This window comes from Scyliorhinus torazame, chromosome 1 (genome assembly GCF_047496885.1).
Source record: "Scyliorhinus torazame isolate Kashiwa2021f chromosome 1, sScyTor2.1, whole genome shotgun sequence".
In the NCBI taxonomy this organism is placed as follows: domain Eukaryota; kingdom Metazoa; phylum Chordata; class Chondrichthyes; order Carcharhiniformes; family Scyliorhinidae; genus Scyliorhinus; species Scyliorhinus torazame.
Genome location: NC_092707.1, coordinates 131,128,651 through 131,150,093, shown reverse-complemented (window position 1 = coordinate 131,150,093; position 21,443 = coordinate 131,128,651). Strand labels below are relative to the sequence as shown.

The window sequence follows — 21,443 nt, the reverse complement described above, 5'->3', positions numbered from 1 at the left end:
GAGAGATCTTGGGGTCTCTGTTCATACATCTTTGAAAGTTGCCACTCAAGTGGATAGAGCTGTGAAGAAGGCCTATGGTGTGCTCGCGTTCATTAACAGAGGGATTGAATTTAAGAGCCGTGAGGTGATGATGCAGCTGTACAAAACTTTGGTAAGGCCACATTTGGAGTACTGTGTACAGTTCTGGTCACCTCATTTTAGGAAGGATGTGGAAGCTTTGGAAAAGGTGCAAAGAAGATTTACCAGGATGTTACTTGGAATGGAGAGTAGGTCTTACGAGGAAAGGTTGAGGGTGCTAGGCCTTTTCTCATTAGAACGGAGAAGGATGAGGGGCGACTTGATAGAGGTTTATAAGATGATCAGGGGAATAGATAGAGTAGACAGTCAGAGACTTTTTCCCCGGGTGGAACAAAGCATTACAAGGGGACATAAATTTAAGGTGAAAGGTGGAAGATATAGGAGGGATATCAGAGGTAGGTTCTTTACCCAGAGAGTAGTGGGGGCATGGAATGCACTGCCTGTGGAAGTAGTTGAATCGGAAACATTAGGGACCTTCAAGCAGCTATTGGATAGGTACATGGATTACGGTAAAATGATATAGTGTAGATTTATTTGTTCTTAAGGGCAGCACGGTAGCATTGTGGATAGCACAATTGCTTCACAGCTCCAGGGTCCCAGGTTCGATTCTGGCTTGGGTCACTGTCTGTGCGGAGTCTGCACATCCTCCCCGTGTCTGCATGGGTTTCCTCCGGGTGCTCTGGTTTCCTCCCACAGTCCAAAGATGTGCAGGGTAGGTGGATTGGCCATGATAAATTGCCCTTAGTGTCCAAAATTGCCCTTGGTGTTGGGTGGAGGTGTTGCGTTTGGGTGGGGTGCTCTTTCCAAGAGCCGGTGCAGACTCAGGGGGCCGAATGGCCTCCTTCTGCACTGTAAATTCAATGATAATCTATGATTAATCTAGGACAAAGGTTCAGCACAACACCGTGGGCCGAAGGGCCTGTTCTGTGCTGTATTTTCTATGTTCTATGTTCTATACCCTCCTCACCGTCTGCGGCCTCGCGACCCTCAAGGTGATCTGCCTTCCCTATTTGCGAACCTCACCCCGGATTGCAAACCCGTCGCCACCAGGAGCAGACGGTACAGTACCCAGGATCGGATCTTTATTAGGTCAGAGGTCCAAAGGCTACTGAGGGAAGGAGTCATTGAAGCTAGCAACAGTCCCTGGAGAGCTCAAGTAGTGGTGGTAAAGACCGGGGAGAAGCATAGGATGGTCATCGACTACAGTCAGACCATCAACTGGTTTACGCAGCTGGACGCGTACACTCTCCCCCGCATATCTGACCTGGTAAACAGGTTCACGCATTACAAGGTCTTCTCCACGGTGGATTTTAAGTCCACCTACCACCAGCTCCCCATCCGCACTAGTGACCGCAAAAAGACTGCCTTCGAGGCAGATGGGCGGCTCGATCACTTCTTAAGGGTTCCCTTCGGTGTCACCAACCGGGTCTCGGTCTTCCAGCGCGAGATGGACCGAATGGTTGACCGGTACGGTTTACGGGCAACCTTCCCGTATCTCGATAATGTCACCATCAGCGGCCACGACCAGCAGGACCACGACACCAACCTCCGAAAATTCCTCCAGACCGCAAAGATCCTTAACCTTACATATAACAAGGATAAATGCGTGTTTAGCACCGACCGCCTAGCCATCCTCGGCTACGTAGTGCGAAATGGAGTTATAGGCCAAGACCCTGAACGCATGCGCCCCCTTATGGAGTTCCCCCTCCCTCACTGCTCCAAGGCCCCGAAGCGCTGCCTAGGGCTTTTTATGCCCAGTGGGTCCTCAACTATGTGGACAAGGCCCGTCCCCTGATCCAATCCACAGCTTTTCCCCTGTCGATAGAGGCACGCCAGGCCTTCAGCCGCATCAAAGTAGACATTGCAAAGGCCACAATGCACGCCATCGACGAGTCCCACCCCTTCCAGGTCGAGAGTGACGCGTCTGACGTAGCTCTGGCGGCCACCCTCAACCAAGCGGGCAGAACCGTGGCCTTCTTCTCACGTACCCTCCATGCTTCCGAAATCCGCCACTCTTCAGTCGAAAAGGAGGCCCATTGTAGAAGCTGTGCGACATTGGAGGCATTACCGGCAGGAGATTCACTCTCCTCACTGACCAACGGTCGGTTGCTTTCATGTTCGATAATGCACAGCGGGGCAAGATAAAAAACGATAAGATCTTGCGGTGGAGGATCAAACTCTCCACCTACAACTACGAGATCTTGTATCGTCCCGGGAAGGTAAACCAGCCTCCTGATGCCCTGTCCCGCGGCACATGTGCCAATGCACAAGTGGACCACCTCCGAGCCCTCCACGAGGACCTCTGCCACCCGGGGGTCACTCGCTTTTTCCACTTTATCAAGACCCGCAACCTGCCCTACTCCATCGAGGAGGTCAGGACAGCCACCAGGGACTGCCAAATCTGCGCGGAGTGCAAACCGCACTTCTACCGGCCAGATAGAGCGCACCTGATAAAGGTATCCCGTCCCTTTGATCGCCTCAGCATGGACTTCAAAGGCCCCCTCCCCTCCACCGACCGCAACACGTACTTCCTGAATGTGATTGACGAGTACTCCCGGTTACCATTCGCCATCCCCTGCCCCGACATGACCGCAACCACTGTCATCAAGGCCCTCCATAGCATCTTTGCACTGTTCAGGTTCCCCGCTTACATACATAGTGATAGGGGGTCCTCCTTTATGAGCGACGAACTGCGTCAATTCCTGCTCAGCAAGGGCATCGCCTCGAGCAGGACGACCAGTTACAACCCCCGGGGTAACGGACAGGTAGAGAGGGAGGACGGAATGGTCTGGAAGACCGTCCTACTGGCCCTAGGATCCAGGAATCTCCCAGTCTCCCGCTGGCAGGAAGTCCTCCCGGATGCCCTCCACTCCATCCGGTCACTGCTTTGTACCACAACCAACCAAACACCTCAGGAACGTCTCCTTGTCTTCCCCTGGACGTCCTCCTCTGGGACCTCGCTCCCGACCTGGCTGGCAGCTCCCGGACCCATCCTGCTCCGAAAACACTTGCGGGCGCACAAGTCGGACCCATTGGTCGAGAGGGTCCATCTTCTCCACGCTAACCCCCATGGCGTACCCCGACGGCCGTCACGATACGGTCTCCCTACGAGACCTGGCGCCCGCCGGAGTCCCACGCACACCCCAGCCACCAGTTCCACCCTCACTCCCACCCAGCAACGCACCCCGCAGACGCTCCCTTCCCAGGTCAACCGTTTTCCCCACCAACGCCGTCTAGGGGTGTTGAAGCTGCCACAGAGATTGAGGCTATGCTCCCGGAGTCACAGACGCCCGAGCCTCCACCGGAGTCACCACCGAAGCTTCGACGATCACAGAGGATGACCAGGGCCCCCGATTGACTGATTGCTTCATTTTAAAGTGTATAGTTAATTATGAATCATAAATTGTAAATAGTAAATAGAATTGTAAATAGTTACAAAACGCTGTACGGAGGTATTACGGTACCTCCATAACTATAATTTCTACCACGTTACCATGTTGTAATACCGGCCACCATCCCCGCCGGACTCCTTTTTAACAGGGGGTGAATGTAGTAGGCTGTGTAGAGGTATTACGGTACCTGGTAATGCTGGAACACCATTGGTAGATATTGTATGTTTCTTATTGGTCAAGCTGTATGGTAGCTCCGCCCTGAAAGGCGGGGTATAAGAGCCCGTGCCGCCCCAGCAGCCTTCATTCTGTACCTGAGCTGCTGGGGGAAACATCTAGCTTAAAAAGCCTTCAGTTGGACTACAACCTCACGTTAGTGGTCATTGATCGTGCATCAAGGGGGTGCCCACAGTGTTAGTGAATGTCTATGCCCCCAGCTGGGACGATGTGGATTTCATGAAGAGATTGTTGGCAAAGGTCCCGGATCTATACTCGCATCGGTTGATTATGGAGGGTGATTTCAATACGGTTCTGGATCCTAGGCTGGATCGGTCATGCCCCAAGACTATGAAAATGTTGGAAATGTTATGGGAATTGTTGGGGTTCATGGAGCGAATGGGGGGAGTGGATCTGTGATGATTTGGGTGAAGAAATATTTGTTCTTCTCATATGTACTTCGGGTACATTTCCAAATCGATTTCTTTGTTATGGAGAAGACATTGTTGTCGGGAGGGATTTGGCAAGATTATTCGGTGATTCTGGTGTCATATCATGCGCTACATTTTGTAGACTTATGTGTGGTACAGGGGGCTCTCAGTGACCGAGTCCCCGAGTTCTTGGATGGCTTGGATTTCCCGGTGGCAGAAGATGCAAATGTACAGGGGTTGGGTGCCCCAGTGAGGTTGGAGGAGGTGATGGGGAAGCACGGTATCATTGTGGATAGCACAATTGCTTCACAGCTCCAGGGTCCGTTCGATTCCGGCTTGGGTCACTGTCTGTGCGGAGTCTGCACATCCTCCCCGTGTGTGTGTGGGTTTCCTCCGGGTGCTCCGGTTTCCTCCCACAGTCCAAAGATGTGCAGGTTAGGTGGATTGGCCATGATAAATTGCCCTTAGTGTCCAAAATTGCCCTTAGTGTTGGGTGGGGTTACTGGATTATGGGGATAGGGTGGAGTTGTTGACCTTGTGTAGGGTGCTCTTTCCAAGAGCCGGTGCAGACTTATAGAATTTACAGTGCAGAAGGAGGCCATTCGGCCCATCGAGTCTGCACCGGCTCTTGGAAAGAGCACCCTACCCAAGGTCCACACCTCCACCCTATCCCCATAACCCAGTAACCCCACCCAACACTAAGGGCAATTTTGGACACTAAGGGCAATTTATCATGGCCAATCCACCTAACCTGCACATCTTTGGACTGTGGGAGGAAACCGGAGCACCCGGAGGAAACCCACGCACACACGGGGAGGATGTGCAGACTCCGCACAGACAGTGACCCAAGCCGGAATCGAACCTGGGACCCTGGAGCTGTGAAGCAATTGTGCTATCCACAATGCTACCGTGCTGCCCACTTGATGGGCCGAATGGCCTCCTTCTGCACTGTAAATTCTATGAAATTCTATGATAATCAGGTCAATGTAGTCTGGGAAGGCTGTGAAGGCCCCAGGTCCGGATGGATTCCCAGCGGAATTCTATAAGAGTTTGCTACTGAGAAGGGCCTCTCCCAGTGGAAATGTTTAATGATTCATTTAATAAAGGGATGCTTCCACCTATGCTGGCGCAAGCATCAATTTGACTTATTTTAAAGAAAGATAAGGATCCAGAGGAGTGTGGGTTGTATCAACCGATATTACTTTTGAACATGGATGCTAAGTGGTTAGCCAAGGTGTTGGCAACGAGCATGGAGGACTGTGTGCCGGGAATGATAGGAGAGACCAAACATGATTCATGAAGGGGCGAAAGCTATCATCTAATATTCGAAGTTTACGAAATGTGGTAATGACGCTCCCGAAGGGTGAGGAAATGGAGGCAAAAATGAATCGGAATATTTGTCCCCAGGACACCCAGAATGCGTTCCCTGATGGGTCGGAGAATCGGGCATTGGGGCAAAATCGAGATTGGTGCCAGCTGCCGACCCGAATGCCATGCTCTCACCGCCCGTTGGCAGAGTGAATGAGTTCCAAGCTGCGCACCAGTGGGAGCATGGGAATAAATGCAAACGGGTCGTAATGACCCATTTGCATCTATTTAGCGGGCCCTGCATCTTATGCTCCACCCTCCCATGATTCTCCATCCCCCACAGCCGGGAATCAAGTGGGCGAGGTTCACATGTGGTCTCAGCATTCATGGAATGGAGGACCTCGCAGTGGGCCAAGGGGGCAACCATTGGTGACTGCGAGGTCGACCACACCAGGGCCACAATGGTAGAAATAATCGGAGTCCTGAATGTCCTCCCCCCCATTAAGTGTATTCCAATCACTCAAGCATGTGACTTCATTGAACTTGCCTCTCTTTGATGTGGTCAATGTTTACAAACATTGGGGTTTGACCACTTAGGCCACTGAAGCGTGAAACGATGTGAATGGATTAAAGCTGCAGATGTTTTTTATGAGCTGTCAATCCCTTAGGCAGGGAATCCCTGTTGGGTGGGGGGTACGGTCCTGGTATTACAGGGGTCTCATGTGGTGAGGTGGGGGCCGGGGCCGACTGGGCTATCGTGTCGCACACTCAAGATGGCGGCTCAATAGTGGGACTCCCTGGGAATCCCACGTCTTCCGCGCCGTATATAAATTTGCATGCCGCGGAACACTGAATTGCATCCTGCTTCACGATCGCAAGGGGATTGTAAAACCGGTGCAATTCAGCTCTGGCAGGGGAACATAGGGCCAGATTCTCCGATTCTGAGGCTAGGTGAAGAGGATCTGTGGCGTTTTACATGGAATAAATGGGTGGCGCCTCCTCACCGATGCTGCGACAGGTGATGGGCGAGCAGCCGTGCCACGTAAAGATGCCATGAAATAAACGGCTGGATCCATGGCCGCGCATGCCCAATCGCCGAATACGAAATCGACATCTGTATTCTACGGTCGCCGATGATGAAATCGTGTTCGGCAATCGGCCAGAGAATCAAAGTTTGCGCCAGAATCGGGGCGCCGCTTTCGTGATGCTGCATCCCTTCCAAAGTGGTATACTCTAGGAGTACGCCAGATGCCCTGTCGACGGCCTCAGGACATTGCCTGAGGCCCTCCCCCCCGATGTTCCGCCCCAGGCCGGCTGAGTTCCCGACGGCGTGGGTCTCTCATGGTATTACTTGCCGGGGACTCGGCCTGGCAGCTGCAGACTCAATCCAGCGCCGCCAATATCTATGGATGCGGAGAAGGCGTTCCACTAGGTTGCATGGGATTACTTGTTTGAATTGTTGGGGTGGTTTGGCTTTGGCCAGTGTTGATGGATTGGTCAGGCTGTTGTACAGGACTCCCACGGCCAGTGTACGTACAAACAGTACAAGTTTGGGGTATTTCTGTTTGCACCAGAGCGCAAGGCGGAGCTGTCCGCTGTCCCGGTTGCTTTTTGCATTGGTGATTGAGCCATTGGCGATGGTGCTTAGGACTCCCACGGGGTGGAGGGGTATAGAGAGTGGGGGGATGGAGCATCAAGTGTCCGTGTATGCAGATGACTTGCTGCTGTATGTCATGGACCCGGGGAGAGTCTGGACAGGATTATGGGGGTATTGACAGAGGTTGGGGTGTTCTCAGGGTATAAACTGAATGTGGGAGAGAGCGAGGTGTTCTTGATTAATGCTCGGATGCAGGGGAGGGGTTTGGAGAAGTTGCCATTTTGGCTGGTCAAGTTGAGCTTTCAATGTCTGGGAATAAGGTGGTGCGTAGTTGGGCTTAGTTGCATAAATTGAATTTGGTGGAGGGGATGAAGGATGACTTCAAGAGGTGGAATGTTCTCCTTCATTCATTGGGAGGGAGAGTCCAGATTGTGAAGATGATGGTCTTACCGAAATTTCTGTCAGTTTTTCAGAGTCTCACAATTTTTGTCCCCAAGTCTTTTTCGGTGAGGAAAAATAGGTTGATTTCAGACTTTCTATGGGTGGGCAGGGTACCTCGGGTTAGGAAGGAGGTTTCGGCGAGGGGCAGGCAGAGGGGAGGGTTGGCTTTGCCGAATTTGTTGAATTACGAAAGTGGAGAAGGTTCGGAAGTAGGTCGTGAGGGAAGGGTCTGTATGGGTGGATGAAGGAGGCTTCATGTTGAGGGACGCATTTGAGGGCACTGGTGTTATCCCGTTCTCGCCTGTCAAAAACTCCACAAGCCTGGTGGTGGTTCCATCGCTCAGTATCTAGAATCAGTACAGGCTATATTTTGGATGGAGGGCATGTCGCTGTGGGCACCGATTTGTGATAATCATAAATTTATCCCAGCAGTATTGGACTCAACCTTCAGGGTGTGGGAGTGGGAGGGTATAGAGAGATTCAGAGATTTGTTTGTGATGGACAGGTTTGCAGATTTAGGGGAGTTGGTGGAGATCAATGAGTTAGAACATAGAACATAGATCATACAATTTACAGTGCAGAAGGAGGCCATTCGGCCCATCGAGTCTGTACCGGATCTTGGGAAGAGCACCCCACCCAAGGTCAACACCTCCACCCTATCACCATAACCCAGTAACCCCACCCAACACTAAGGGCAATTTTGGACGCGAAGGGCAATTTAGCATAGCCAATCCACCTAACCTGCACATCTTTGGACTGTGGGAGGAAACCGGAGCACCCGGAGGAAACCCACGCACACACGGGGAGGATGTGCGGACTCCACACAGACAGTGACCCAAGCCGGAATCGAACCTGGGACCCTGGAGCTGTGAAGCAATTGTGCTATCCACAATGCTACCGTGCTGCCCACATAGAAAAATACAGCACAGAACAGGCCCTTCGGCCCATGATGTTGTGCCGAACCTTTGTCCTAGAACAGTCATAGATTATCATAGAATTTACAGTGCAGAAAGAGGCCATTCGGCCCATTGAGTCTGCACCGGCTCTTGGAAAGAGCACCCCACCCATGATCAACACCTCTACCCAACACTAAGGGCAATTTTGGACATTAAGGGCAATTTATCGTGGCCAATCCACCTAACCTGCACATCTTTGGACTGTGGGAGGAAACCGGAGCACCCGGAGGAAACCCACGCACACACGGGGAGGATGTGCAGACTCCGCACAGACAGTGACCCAAGCCGGAATCGAACCTGGGACCCTGGACCTGTGAAGCAATTGTGCTATCCACAATGCTACCGTGCTGCCCTTAAGAACAAATAAATCTACACTATATCATTCTACCGTAATCCATGAACCTATCCAATAGCTGCTTGAAGGTCCCTAATGTTTCCGACTCAACTACTTCCACAGGCAGTGCATTCCATGCCCCCACTACTCTCTGGGTAAAGAACCTACCTCTGACATCCCCCTATATCTTCCACCTTTCACCTTAAATTTATGTCCCCTTGTAATGGTTTGTTCCACCTGCCGCAGTGTAATGGATTTCGATATTTGCAAATCATTTTGTGAGGAAGGGTTGGCCACGTTTCCGAAGCTGCCACCTCCATCGTTGCTTGAAAAGATTATGGGCTGGATTCTCCGTTTCTGAGGCTAGGTGCCAGCACCAATGGAGAATCCGCGGTGTTCCATGACGGGAAAATCAACGCGAATCCCTCACCGATTTTGGTACCGGTGAGGGGCTCGCACTGGCATGCGTGGAACCCCTGCAGAATGCGTGGAAAATGGCCGGAGAATCGCCAGGTCCCGGGCCGCACATGCGCAGGGCTGACAAGCTGCAGCCGAGCATGCCTACACCCGCACCAGTCGCGCCGGAACACATGGCGCCGGCCGTGCTGGACCACGTATCCGCCCACACTGACACCACAGCCTAACTCCTGGCCACCCCCACCACTCTCCCCATCCCTGGCAGAAGCCCCCTGGCCAGCGGCACGGATCTCGGCCAAGTGTGGCGGCGCTGGACACTGTCCGCAGCCGGCATGCCAGGCCCCCGACCGCTGGGACCACACGTGGCCCGCGTCTTTAGGAACTCGGCCCAACAGAGGCAGAGCATCGCGGGCGGGCCAGCTGATGACGCGCCAACAGCAGTGTGACTGCGGCAATGCGCATCCCTATGACGCCGATTTGAAGGGGCAGAGGGGCCGTCAAACCGGTGCCTGCCCTGATTTTGGCGTCGGGATCCATTCTCTGACCGATCACCATTCTCGATTTTGAGTTACGGAGAATCCCACCCCATGTCTGAGGACGAGGTAGGGGAAGGTGGGGTCTCCGATATTTATGGTGCGTTCATGGAGAGGGAGAGGGCCTCAGTGGAGAGGGTTAATTGAAGTGGGAGGAAGAGCTGGGGGAGGGGTTTGAAGTGGGGGATGGAGCAAGGCCCTTTGAAGAGTAAATTCAACCTCCTCTTGTGCAAGATTGAGCTAATTCAATTCAAACTGGTGCATAGAGCTCACATGACAGCATCATGGCTGACTCGTTTTTTCCCAGGATTAATGTGGATGAAATGAAAATTGCTTATTGTCACAAGTAGGCTTCAAATGAAGTTACTGTGAAAAGCCTCTAGTCAGGGAGGCTGGTACGGGAATTGAACCGTGCTGCTGGCCTCCCTTGGTCTGCTATAAAAGCCAGCTCTTTAGCCCTGTGCTAAATCAGCCCCATGGTGTTCAAGAGGACTGGCAAACCACACTTACATGTTCCGGTCTTGCCAAAGTTGGTGTAGTTTTGGGAGGCTTTCTCAGAGGTTATGTCAGAGGTTTTGGGAGTGAGGATGACCCCGAACCCATGGGTGGCGATATTCAGGGTGTCGGAGGATCCGGGAGCGCAGGTGAGGAGAGAGTCGGATGTGCTGGCTTTTGCCTCCCTGATATCCCAGAGGTGGATCTTTCTGGGGTAGTGGGCTCCGGAGGGCCTAAAGCAGCATGATAGGTGAGTGACTTGGCAGAATTCCTACATTTGGAAAAAATAAAATTTGCCATTCGGGATTCCAAGGAAGGGTTCTTCTCGAGGTGAGGTTGCTCATTGCCTTCTTTAAGGAGTGCTAGATGTTTGGGGGGGGGGGGGGGAAGAGTTTTATTCGGGGGTACTGTTGTTTCATATTATAAGTATAAAGTGGGGCATGTGGGTGTTAAGTGGGGTGGAGGGGTTTGTTTTGTAATATGGCAAGTTTATAAAACTAATAGTTTCCTGTGTTTGTACATGAATTGAAAGTGTCTTGAATAAAAATATTTTTAAAAAAGAAGGACATTCAAAACTTAAAAATTAGTTTATGGTCGAAGTAGTTGTTAATTCACGACAATTCTGATGAAGGTCATTGGCCAGAAATGTCAACTCTATGTTTCTCTCACAATAGATGTTGCCTGAACATCTTCTGGTTTTGTTTTGGATTTCCAGCACCTGCAGTTTTTTGCTTTCTATTATCAACTTGGATTTTAAAGGAGACAGAATTTTTAGCTTGTTTTTTTCCAACTTTGGAACTGTAATAATGGAAGAGAAAACAAACCAACCTATGCTGAACATTGTGCAGTCATCCCCAATCATCCCCAATTCCAACCTTACAATGGCAGAATGGACATTGATGAAATATTGATGGTTGGGCTAAGGACAATACACTGAAGAACTCCTGCAGCAATGTCCTGGAGTTGAGATGATTGACCTCAACAGCCACAACCATTTTCCTTTGTGCGTGACTCCAACCAGTGGAGAGTTTCCCCGCTGATTCCCATTGACTCAATCTTTGCTCGGGCTCCTTGAAACCACACCCAGTCAAATGCTGCCTTGGTGTCAAGGGCAGTCACCCTCACCGCACCTCTGTAGTTAACCTCTTTTGCCAATGTTTGAACCAAGGCTGTAATGAGGTCAGGAGCAGAGTGACCCTGGCGGAACCCGAACTGTGTGTCAAGGAACCGGTTATTGCGAAGCAAGTGCCACTTGACAGTACTGTTGATGACTTATTCCTTCACTTTGCTAATTATTGAGAGTAGACTGATGGGTCAGTAATAGGCTGGGTTGGATTTGTCCTGTTTTTGTGTACAGGACATACCTGGACAATTTTCCACATTTGCAGGTAGTATGCCAGTATTGTGGCTGTATTGGAACGGCTTGGCTAAGGGCATGGCAAGTTCTGCAGCACACGTCTTCAGTACTAGTTGCAGAATATTGTCAGGGTTCATAGCCTTTGCAGTGTCCAGTGCCTTCAGCCGTTTCTTGGTATCACATAAAGTGAATTGGGTAGGCTGAAGGCTGGCATCTGTGATGCTGGGGACCTGCGAGGGAGGCCGATATGGATCATACACTCGCCATTTCTGGCTGAAGATTGTTGCAAATGTTTCAGCCTTGTCTTTTCCACTGATGTGCTGGCTGATCCCATCACTGAGGATGGGGATATTTGTTAAGCCTCCTATTCCAGTGAGTTGGTTAATTATCCACCACCATTCATGACTGGATGTGGCAGAACGGCAAAGCTTAGATCTGATCCATTTGTTGGGAAATCTCTTAGCTCTGTCTATCATTTGCTGCTTATGCTGTTTTAATGCAAGTAATCCTTTGTAGTAGCTTCACCAGGTAGACACGTCAGGCAGGATTCTCCATTCCTGAGACTAGGTGTTGATGCTGGGGCAGGATTCGTGGGCTTCCATGACAGCAGAACTGGTGCCAACCTGGACTGATTCAGCGACCGTTGAGGGCTAGCACCGGCGCCATGTGGAACACAATCGATTCCAATGCGAAACAGTGCCGGATTTGCCGGGTCTGTGATTGACACTCAGGAGGCTGACAAGCTGCAGCCGCATATACACATTACGATCCCTGTACATACTCATCCCAGCCAACAAGATGGCACTGATTGCAATGGAGCGCGCCCATACCGCTGATGGGTTGACTGGGGCCAGAGGGCACCTGGGGGGATGCCGTAGGGGGACACCCATATGACCTGTGGCCCTAGGTTCACAGTGGACAGTCAGCGGAATGCGCAGCTGCATGGCTGCCTTGCAGACTGCGGCAATGGTGCTCTGTGCCCATCCACCTCGACCCCACAGCCCACCTCCTGGCCAACCCCCCGCTACTCCCCCCAGCCCTGGCAGAAGCCTCCCAGCCAGCGGCACAACTGTCAGCAAACCATGGCGATGTTGGACACTTTCCAAATCCCCTCTGTCTCCCTCATTAGCCTGTTTCACGATTTTTAAAAGCACAAGTGAACCTCACCATCTGGAATTCGGCCCATCGGAGGCAGAGAATCGCGGAGGCCCCAGAGACTAGAAGCCTGGGCCCGCTAATGATATGCAAACAGTGTTTACTGTTCTGGAATGTATTGATGCTGCTGTCGAGGCAACGGAAATTTGCCATTTGGAATTAAATTAGCGCGCACCACAATTTTGGCATCAGAACCGATTCTCCGCCCAATCGCATTTCGTGATTCTAGCAATAGCCGACGGAGAATCCTGCCCCTCATTTTAAGGTATTCCTGGTGCTTTTTCTGGCATGCCCTCTTGCCCTCTTCATTTAAACCCTGGCTTCGTGGATACGGTAGAGTGGGGAATATGCCGAACTGTAAAGTTACAGATTGTGGCTGAGTAAGTTCTGCTGCTGCTGATGGCCCTCAGCACCTCATAGATGCCTAGTCTTGAGTGTGAGACCTGTTTGAAATCTATGGCATTTAGCCTGCTGGTAATGCCACACGGGAGGAAGGAGGGTATCCTCAATGTGAAGACCGGACTTCGTCTCCACAAGGACCGTGTGGTGGTCACACCTACCGTTACTTTCACGGACAGATGCATCTGTGGCAGTAGGTGAGGATAAAGTCAAGTTTGTTTTGCCCTTTTGTTGGATCCCTCACCACTGTTTGAAAGTCATCTGATTTTTTTCTTCCATCAAGATCCCTGAGTGCATGCACTGTTCACAAATTGCACCCCTTGTTACAACACTAGGTTCTGATGATTTTGAAAGCTGTGGTTCTGTATTGGGAAGAAGATAGGAATATTAGGTGTGTCTTTTAAGTTGTTTGAGGAGTGGACATGGATCGCAATGGGCATCTTACCCTCATTCCCACAAACTAGCTACTGTACAATGATGCATTTTTGATTTAGTGTTGATCTGTCAGCCACTTCAAAGATAAAGTGACCTTCAGTTCACCTTCTTCTTAAGATGGCCATCCATACTTAATACATGGTAAACACCAATATTTTAAATCTTTGCACTTTGCATTTTGACTTCCCAAATATTGGGAACAGTGGAAAAGATATTATCAGGCTTGGCAATGCCATTTAATGAAATAGAAAATTTTCCTTGGGTGGATGGGAAACTAGTGCTCCAGCTGAACACTTTGAAAACCACTCAAACCTTGTCATAATTGAAACTAAGTGAGTAATCAAATTGGTTCTGATCAAATTATTTAAAATACAGTAAATGTTTTTTTTTAAAAGAGGAAAACGATATCAAAGATTTTTAGACGTATTATTCAGTACCAGACTTTAAAAAGAAGTTTCCATAGATACCTTGCTGGCGGCGTTGGTTTTGATCCGTGCCCCATGAGATTCACGGAATGCAATGTTCTTTGCAAATTGGATGGCGAGGCCAGTCATGGTGCCGGAGGAGAGTGGCTGGATCTGGGAGACAGCTCGCAAGACGCTAGCCTTGTTGCGATGTGCATTGAGGGTGAATTCATTTTTGACGGTACTAGCATAGTTAACCACCCCAACTTGGGTGGCATTTGGGTTAATGTCAAGGGATTCTATTACCTGGGACACAAACACTTTCACCTGTTCAAATTCAGAAGGGCGTACACTCCGAGAGCTGTCAATGATAAAGACCAAGTCAGTTGGTTTGGTCTTGCACAGACCTGTAAGAAAAAGAAGCAAAGAAAGGAGTGTAAGAAGGCAAATTCTTAAAAATAAATCGTCTCTTTAGATGAATTTGCATTTCAGGGCAGAATTACATACTCTAGATAGGTGCTTAGATCAGATTTGGTGCTGAATTTACCAAAAAAAAGTCAATCAATGCCAGAAATGTTTGATATTATTTACTAATATAGCATATTAAAGTTCATCTATGACTGGTAAACTGCTGCTAATAACATGGACCATATTATTTTATTGAAATCTTTATCCTTCAGCTCTTATCCTGCATATATTGCTTTATAATGTGTGCAGTTATGTCATGAAAGCTCATTTTCTGGCATTTCAGTCAATTGTCCAGTCGTGAGTGTATAAAATTACACAGTAATTTTCTACAGATAATTAGGTCATGAGAAGACCAGAGCCAAGCCCGACCCGACCCTCTCCTCACCCAATATCTGGTTACATTCTACCTTCCAGCAGGTGTCGCTGAAGCTATTTTCTCCACTCTAGCCTAGGGGCACTGAGGCCAACTGAAGTATCCCCACAACTATCTTGGTGGAATCAATCAACTCTATGTAGACCAGGAATGAACCTGGACAATTTTAGTTTCCACACATTAACTATATTAACAGCACGTTTAACAAATGAGCCACTGTGAGGTAATAACACAGCATCCTTTATTAAAAATAATGCTCTGCTTGTAAATTGGTAGCATTAACTTTGCAAAGCATAGCAGAATGCTAGGATCATGCACACACAAGAAATCTGTTGAGTGCGGAGTATTATCACTAATTTCTGTCAAAAACGAGCCCTTTTGGGGCAGCACGGTGGCACAGTGGTTAGCATTGCTGCCTACAGCGCTGAGGACCCGAGTTCGAATCCCGACCCTGGGTCACTGTCCATGTGAAGTTTGCACATTCTCCCCGTGTCTGTGTGGGTTTCACCCCCACAATCCAAAGATGTGCAGGGTAGGTGGAGTGGCCATGCTAAATTGCCCCTTAATTGGAAAGGATTATTGGGTACTCTAAATTTATTTTTTAAAAACGAGCCCTTTTTATTGGGAGAGCTGAGAAAGATCAAGTTCAACAAACATCGTACTTCCAAGACGATGAGTTCTGATTAACCAACTCTTTGAAACTGAACGAAATGTAGAAAATTCACAGCACAGAATGAGGCTATTTAGCCCATTGGGAACATAGTGGCTGAAAAAGAGCTATCCCATTTTCCAGCTTTTTGTCGGTAACCCTGTGTTTATGGCACTGCAAGTGCATATATGAATATTTGTGAAATGCATTGAGAATTTCTGCTTCTACCACCCTGTTAAGCAGTGAATTCCAGACCCCCACCACTTTATGCGTGAAAAAGAATGACCTGAACTCCTCTTTAAACCTTGCTCTAGTTACTTTAACTTTATGTCCCCTGATTATTGACCTCTGCTGAGGCAAATTGGTTTGTCTTATTTGTTCTATTTCTGTGCCTTATCATTTTATGCATTTTGTCTGATGCAGCATAATTGTGTTTTTGGCAAACTGACTAGTCAGGGAGAGTTTTGTTGTCCTGTTAAGAACAGCAAGCAGCATAATGCCATGGAAAGCAATACCATAATGGTACAATTCACGGTTCATCATTAGGGAACTTAATAAAGAACCAGCACTATTAAGAACATAACACGAGAACATAAGAATTAGGAGCAGGAGTAGGTCATTTGGTCACTCGAATCTGCTCTGCTATTCAATAAGATCATGGCTGATTTGATCATTGCCTCAACTCTACTTTCTGGCCTGTCCCCTACAGCCCTTGACTCCCTTATTGATCAACAATCTGTCTAACTCAGCCTTGAATATATTAAATGACTCAGTCTCCACTGCAATCTGAAGTAGTGAATTCCAAAGATTAAATACCCTCTGAGAGAAGAAATTCTTCCTCATCTCTATCTCACTTTGAAACTGTGCCTTCTAATTCTAGATACCCTCATGAGGGGAACCATCATCTCAGCATCTGTCAAGCACCTCTCCCCTGCCCACCGAATGAATCTTATATGTTTCAATAAGATTACCTCTCATTCTCCTAAACTCCAATGCATGTAGCCCTAAACTGCTCAACCTTTCCTCACAACACTACCCATTAAGAAAAGTAGAGATGATTGTAATAGGCAATCCAAATCCTTACAATCTATTACAGTGAAAGTCAAAAAATAATTTGGAGCACTGAATATGTGTATGCAGCAGGCACTTGATAGTTCACATTATTATTTTATTCACACAAAGAATTACTGCTTACAGGGACTGAGAAAATGCCAGCAATATCTGTAACACTAGTTCTAGCATTACTAACCACTGTAATAGGAGACACGCAAAAAATCCTTTCCAATGAACTTTACCCCCAACAACCAAAAATGCAACAATAAATTAGTTATATTGATGGTTGTTAGTAAGTGCCCCATGTAATGTGGTACAGAGCTATGCAGACATGGAAGTTTCATATCTGGTCTGTGCTGATTTAGCCCATCTCGACTTTGGTAGCAACAGTGGTGCTCCAATTGATATTACTATTCAAAATATCTCAAAGATATTTGATTGACACAAAGGTGATCCGTATCCTGTGTGGTGAAGATAATGTTTTGCCCAATGATTCAGTATATCATTAAGGCTGCAGAAAATTAGCCAAAAACTCCAGTTCTTTCGCATTTTGAAGCACAGGTTGCTACATCATTAATTTGACCTAATGAGTATGAATATTTACATTGATTTTAAATGCAATATAGTGCAATGTACCTTGATACCTTTACTAAAGTCTAGCTCAACTCTTTAGCCCAGTGACAATAAAGTAATCACCAGGATTTCAGCCTGAAATTTCTGCATCCCAGAGACCATGTAATCTGTGGAAAAAATATAGTCACAAATTTTGAACAATAAATAGCAGAGTCAAAATTTTGCATTAACCCCAATTTCAGAAATAAAATTCCAATAACATCACTAATTGTATTACTTATCCAACATTATACTGATTTGAATGCAGCAGAATTATTTCCAAGAAATCGAGTTCTGAAGAAGTCATTTTCAACTTGGAACTTTAATTCTGCTTCTCACTCCACAGATACTGCCAGACCTGCTGACTATTTCCATCATTTTCGGGTTTTATTTCAGATTTCCAGCATTTGCAGTATTTTTCTTATAAGAAAACTGGTTTTGCAAATTGGAAAATAGTTTTCGTAAGTACTGGTGAATTTATGCACGCTATGGTTTACAAAGATCTATATACTATAAAAGAATCAGGTTAAATTAATAGGTAAAGCTCTTAGTTTTTTAAAAACAATAATACACGAATATAGCCTCTTACCAGTTGGAACCTGAGGACCAGGTTTTGGAGGTTTGACTTTGGGCACCCCATTAACCTGAACCAGGATTAGGGTAAAGAGGAGCAATCCACTGAAAAGTCCCTTCATCTTGATCAGAAGCAGTTGCAGGAGTCCAGGCTGCAGACAGAGTGTGGCAGAGAGCGGTGCTTGGTCTAGGTATTAACATGCCACCCCTCAGAGGCGGGAATGCAGCCTGACACGTGTGGAATACCTGAAAGGGGTCCAGGAAAAGCGATGCAATTTAGCTTTGACAAAATTATTCCCCACCCTTCGGCGGATTATAGATAAAAAACATGCGGGAGAATAAGACTGACAAGAATTAAGCTGATCGGAATTCATGATGGAATGAAGCATTACAAATATTTTCGAAACTACATTCCCATATTAATATTTGAATTTGCCATTGTTTTGATCAGTATACAAAAGCTATTTTGTTTAGTTTTCTGGAAAGGTTGGATTTGTGTAGAGTGCTGGGTTTGAGCTTTCGTTGCAATGGTTCACATTCCAATCATGTTTATTGTCTTTAAGCACCCTAACCCCAAACAACCACACTCGGTGGCCGTTTTGCAAAAAAACAAAAATACAGTAAAGGCACCAGGTGGAAACCTCACAATAAAGCCGAATTCCTCGACTTTCTCGAGATAAGGAGACACATTTTCCCGCTAATTCCCGGCACCAGCAAGTGGATACGGGCAGACAATACTGAAGCGTTGATGCAGTTGTGCCAATGAATAATTTCTGTATTATTGGCTGCAGCTAAGAAAAAAGGTAAAGCTGCAAATCTGCAGACAATTTTCAGCACCGAACCATGTTACTGTACACAGATACAGACCCAAGCCTGCACCCCACTGCTTTACTCTGCAATCCTGCCCTTTGACCTTCAATAGTCTCAGGCTAAATTCGTTCTTGTTTTGCAATTGTATCTCGATTTCTTTCTCTTCTATAGTAACACTATTTAAAACGACGTCGCCTCCCTGTCGACGGCTGCCCCTTATCTGTAACGTATTCTCCAAATTGTCCATCTTCCAAATGATCTGAAAACGTTGGACCTTTTGATCTTTCAACTATCTTCGCGATGCATAAATCCTCCAAATGCTATAACATTGCTTAAGCCTGTTTCCAAGCTTCGCTCACTTAAAAATCGATTAAACCAACCGTCCTCATATGCGGCTGCATCCCAGGTTATGCGATCATAACAAAACATCCTCTCACTTGGGGTAAAGGAAGTAAAGTGATTAAAGAATAGAGTTATTTTGATCACTGCTCGCTCTGGACATTGATTGTTTCAAGGATGACAAGTAATTATGGCACTCGTTTGAAGGATTGATTACATTTGAAAGTCTGCTCAAAATCATCCCATTCCCTGATTTTTTAGTTCAAGTTTTTTTTAAAGCATTTTTGAATTTGCTCCTTCATTAGGAGCTAAACAGGGAAAATTAATCAATTTCCCCCACGTACAATAAAGTTGTTTAAAAGGTGCGGGTCAATTATTCTTTGCATCAGTTTAAATGACTGGATAAATGCAAACCTTTGTTATCAAATAACTTGTGGTGTATTTTCTCCCAGTATGTTTTGGAATTCGCATCACTAAACCAGGCCACTCAGCTCAATTTGGTCGGTGTTTATGCTTCAGGGGAGCCTCTGGTTTCATCTAACCCATCAACATATCACTTTATTCCTGTCCACTCTCATGTACTTACCTAGACACTCCTTGAAAGAATTTATGCGACTGGTCTTAGCTATTCCATGTGGTAGCCAGTTCTATACTCTCAAATTAAATACGATTCACCTGAATTATTTAATCAATGTATAGGTGAGTATATTTTATGTATGAACCCCAGTTTTTGAAACCCCACAAGTCGAAACATCAAACCTCTTCATAATTTTGAAAGTAAACCCATGGCCTTCTCTAAAGAAGCCACAATTTATTGTATTTCCTGGTAGCAATAACAATTTTTCTCTGGCGTTATCCTTGTAATTATTTTTGAACCCCTTGTCCTGTGTCTCCAATCCTTTTGGCAATATGGAGGTCAGAACTGGGTACAGTACTCTTGTGTGTTACCTAAAACGTTTCAATATTTGCTCCCCTCCCCCTCCCTTCCCCCAATTTTGGAACATTTGCAAATGTTCTGTGAAATCTTACACTGCCCGAAGCAAACAAAACGCTGCTTATATTCTTCACCACTACTGATTAAATCAGGAACAAACTTTAGCTCGGTAAATATTTACTTATCCCGGCATTTTTCCAAAAATTCGTTTTACAACAAATCCCCATAAATGGTCTGTGCAAGAATGAAGAAAGCGGTTTTCGTGCAGGTGCTGGTCGTTGCTGCGATGTGGAGTTTATTTATTGATCAGGCGATCTGGGCATTCTATTGGTGGGTTTAATGTGCCGCACGGGTGTAATTTCTAGGATCAGCGCCCATTTGCTGCGCATGATAACCGACCCCATTCGAGTCCTGCCAAGTGCCAGCCAGAAGCCTATCTCAGCCCTTTCCGCGGGTGACTTTTCAAAATGCCACTGCGCTCCCTCATCAAATTCAGCTCAGCAGTGACGATAACAACTCCTTGTGGCGTGGCTGCATCCGGCTGTTGGTTGGAACATGACCAGAGTCTCAAGACTCGCATATCTCCAACAAACTAGGCAGCAACAATACAATCCAGGTGTGGATACTTTCGATTTCGAAGCTAAATTATTCACTGCCAACCCACACATTTGCAAAGGTTCTGAACCGAGTTCGTCGGGCGGAATCAATGGTACGATGATAAGATGTGTTACTGTCTTACAAATACATCCCTGCGTTGGTGATCTTTAAAATGGAGAAGCAGCCTTTAAAGGGATCTGCTACAAATCTGCATCCCAAGTAAATAATATGAAACATTAGGAATTGAGAAAAGAGGCTGTAAATAAACCAAAGTCCAGAAAGGCACTGACGGTTGAAGATTGCCGGGATCATCGTCAGGCCCCTCAGCTGACCTTTTGCTTTAAGCTACGAGATGTACTCTGCCCCATTTCAAGCTGCTACTGGAAATCTCACTGGGTCCAGATTAAAGGATAACTGACAATAATTTTGTGTGCATTGTTAATTAATAACACCGCAGTTGCCAGATCCCATTTCTCACCCTACAGACCCCTGGTAGCTCACAGAGAAGCAGAAACTGGCAGATGCATGGGAGCAGTTTGAGCTGGTCACCCCGACCGGCTATTCTGCTCGGTGAATCCTTAGGTTTCTCTCTCCTTTCGCACGTTGTACATGTTCTCTTTGCAGTCAAAAGTGGGCGAGATCATTATGAATAAAACAGGCGCACCAAGACCTGTGTCAATATGCAGTTCATTTATCTCATCCAAGGACAATAGGTAATAGTTTTGATCATGCTTGAGTAACACTGAGCAGATATTGTGGCCAACAGTTAAGGTGTTTATTGCTGGGAAGAAAGCGGTTCATAAAAATCTGGTGATTGCTGTGACATGGATTTCACCTTTCCTGATTTTAATTTAATTTTGGGACTTCCAGTGGCCGCATGTAGGTGGAGGTCGCACGTTAGGTGGCTCCTGCTAGAGTCTCTAGTTTTGGGATTTTTATGCACGGTTTCAGGGGTAGTTTGTGAACGAGTTGGCGTGGGAAAAAATAAGGAAGGTGTGAGATGTCGATGACCCAGAAGAAAGGTGGAGAGAAGAGTGTGAGCGAATGTCCGCCATCAAGTGAGTCTGTGAGTCCTGCAGGAAGAAAGATG

The 21,443-nt window shown here is 47.2% G+C and overlaps 1 protein-coding gene across 3 annotated transcripts in view; it reads right to left on the bottom strand.

Moving 5' to 3' along the window:
* matn1 (matrilin 1) overlaps window positions 1-20,603 on the bottom strand; it is a 73,385-nt gene extending 52,782 nt beyond the window's left edge. The window contains exons 1-3 of one of the 3 annotated variants that reach the window (XM_072500826.1): window positions 20,496-20,603; window positions 17,690-17,919; window positions 14,009-14,352 (exon numbers count right to left, since the gene is read on the bottom strand). In XM_072500826.1, coding sequence (XP_072356927.1) covers window positions 14,009-14,352; window positions 17,690-17,795 — 450 coding nt within the window. In that variant the 5' untranslated portion in view covers window positions 17,796-17,919; window positions 20,496-20,603. Of the gene's footprint in view, window positions 1-14,008; window positions 14,353-17,689; window positions 17,920-19,937; window positions 20,037-20,155; window positions 20,286-20,495 lie in introns of those variants that run through there. The other 2 variants (XM_072500828.1, XM_072500829.1) reach the window with 2 other exon arrangements.
* Between the last annotated feature and the right edge of the window lie 840 nt (window positions 20,604-21,443).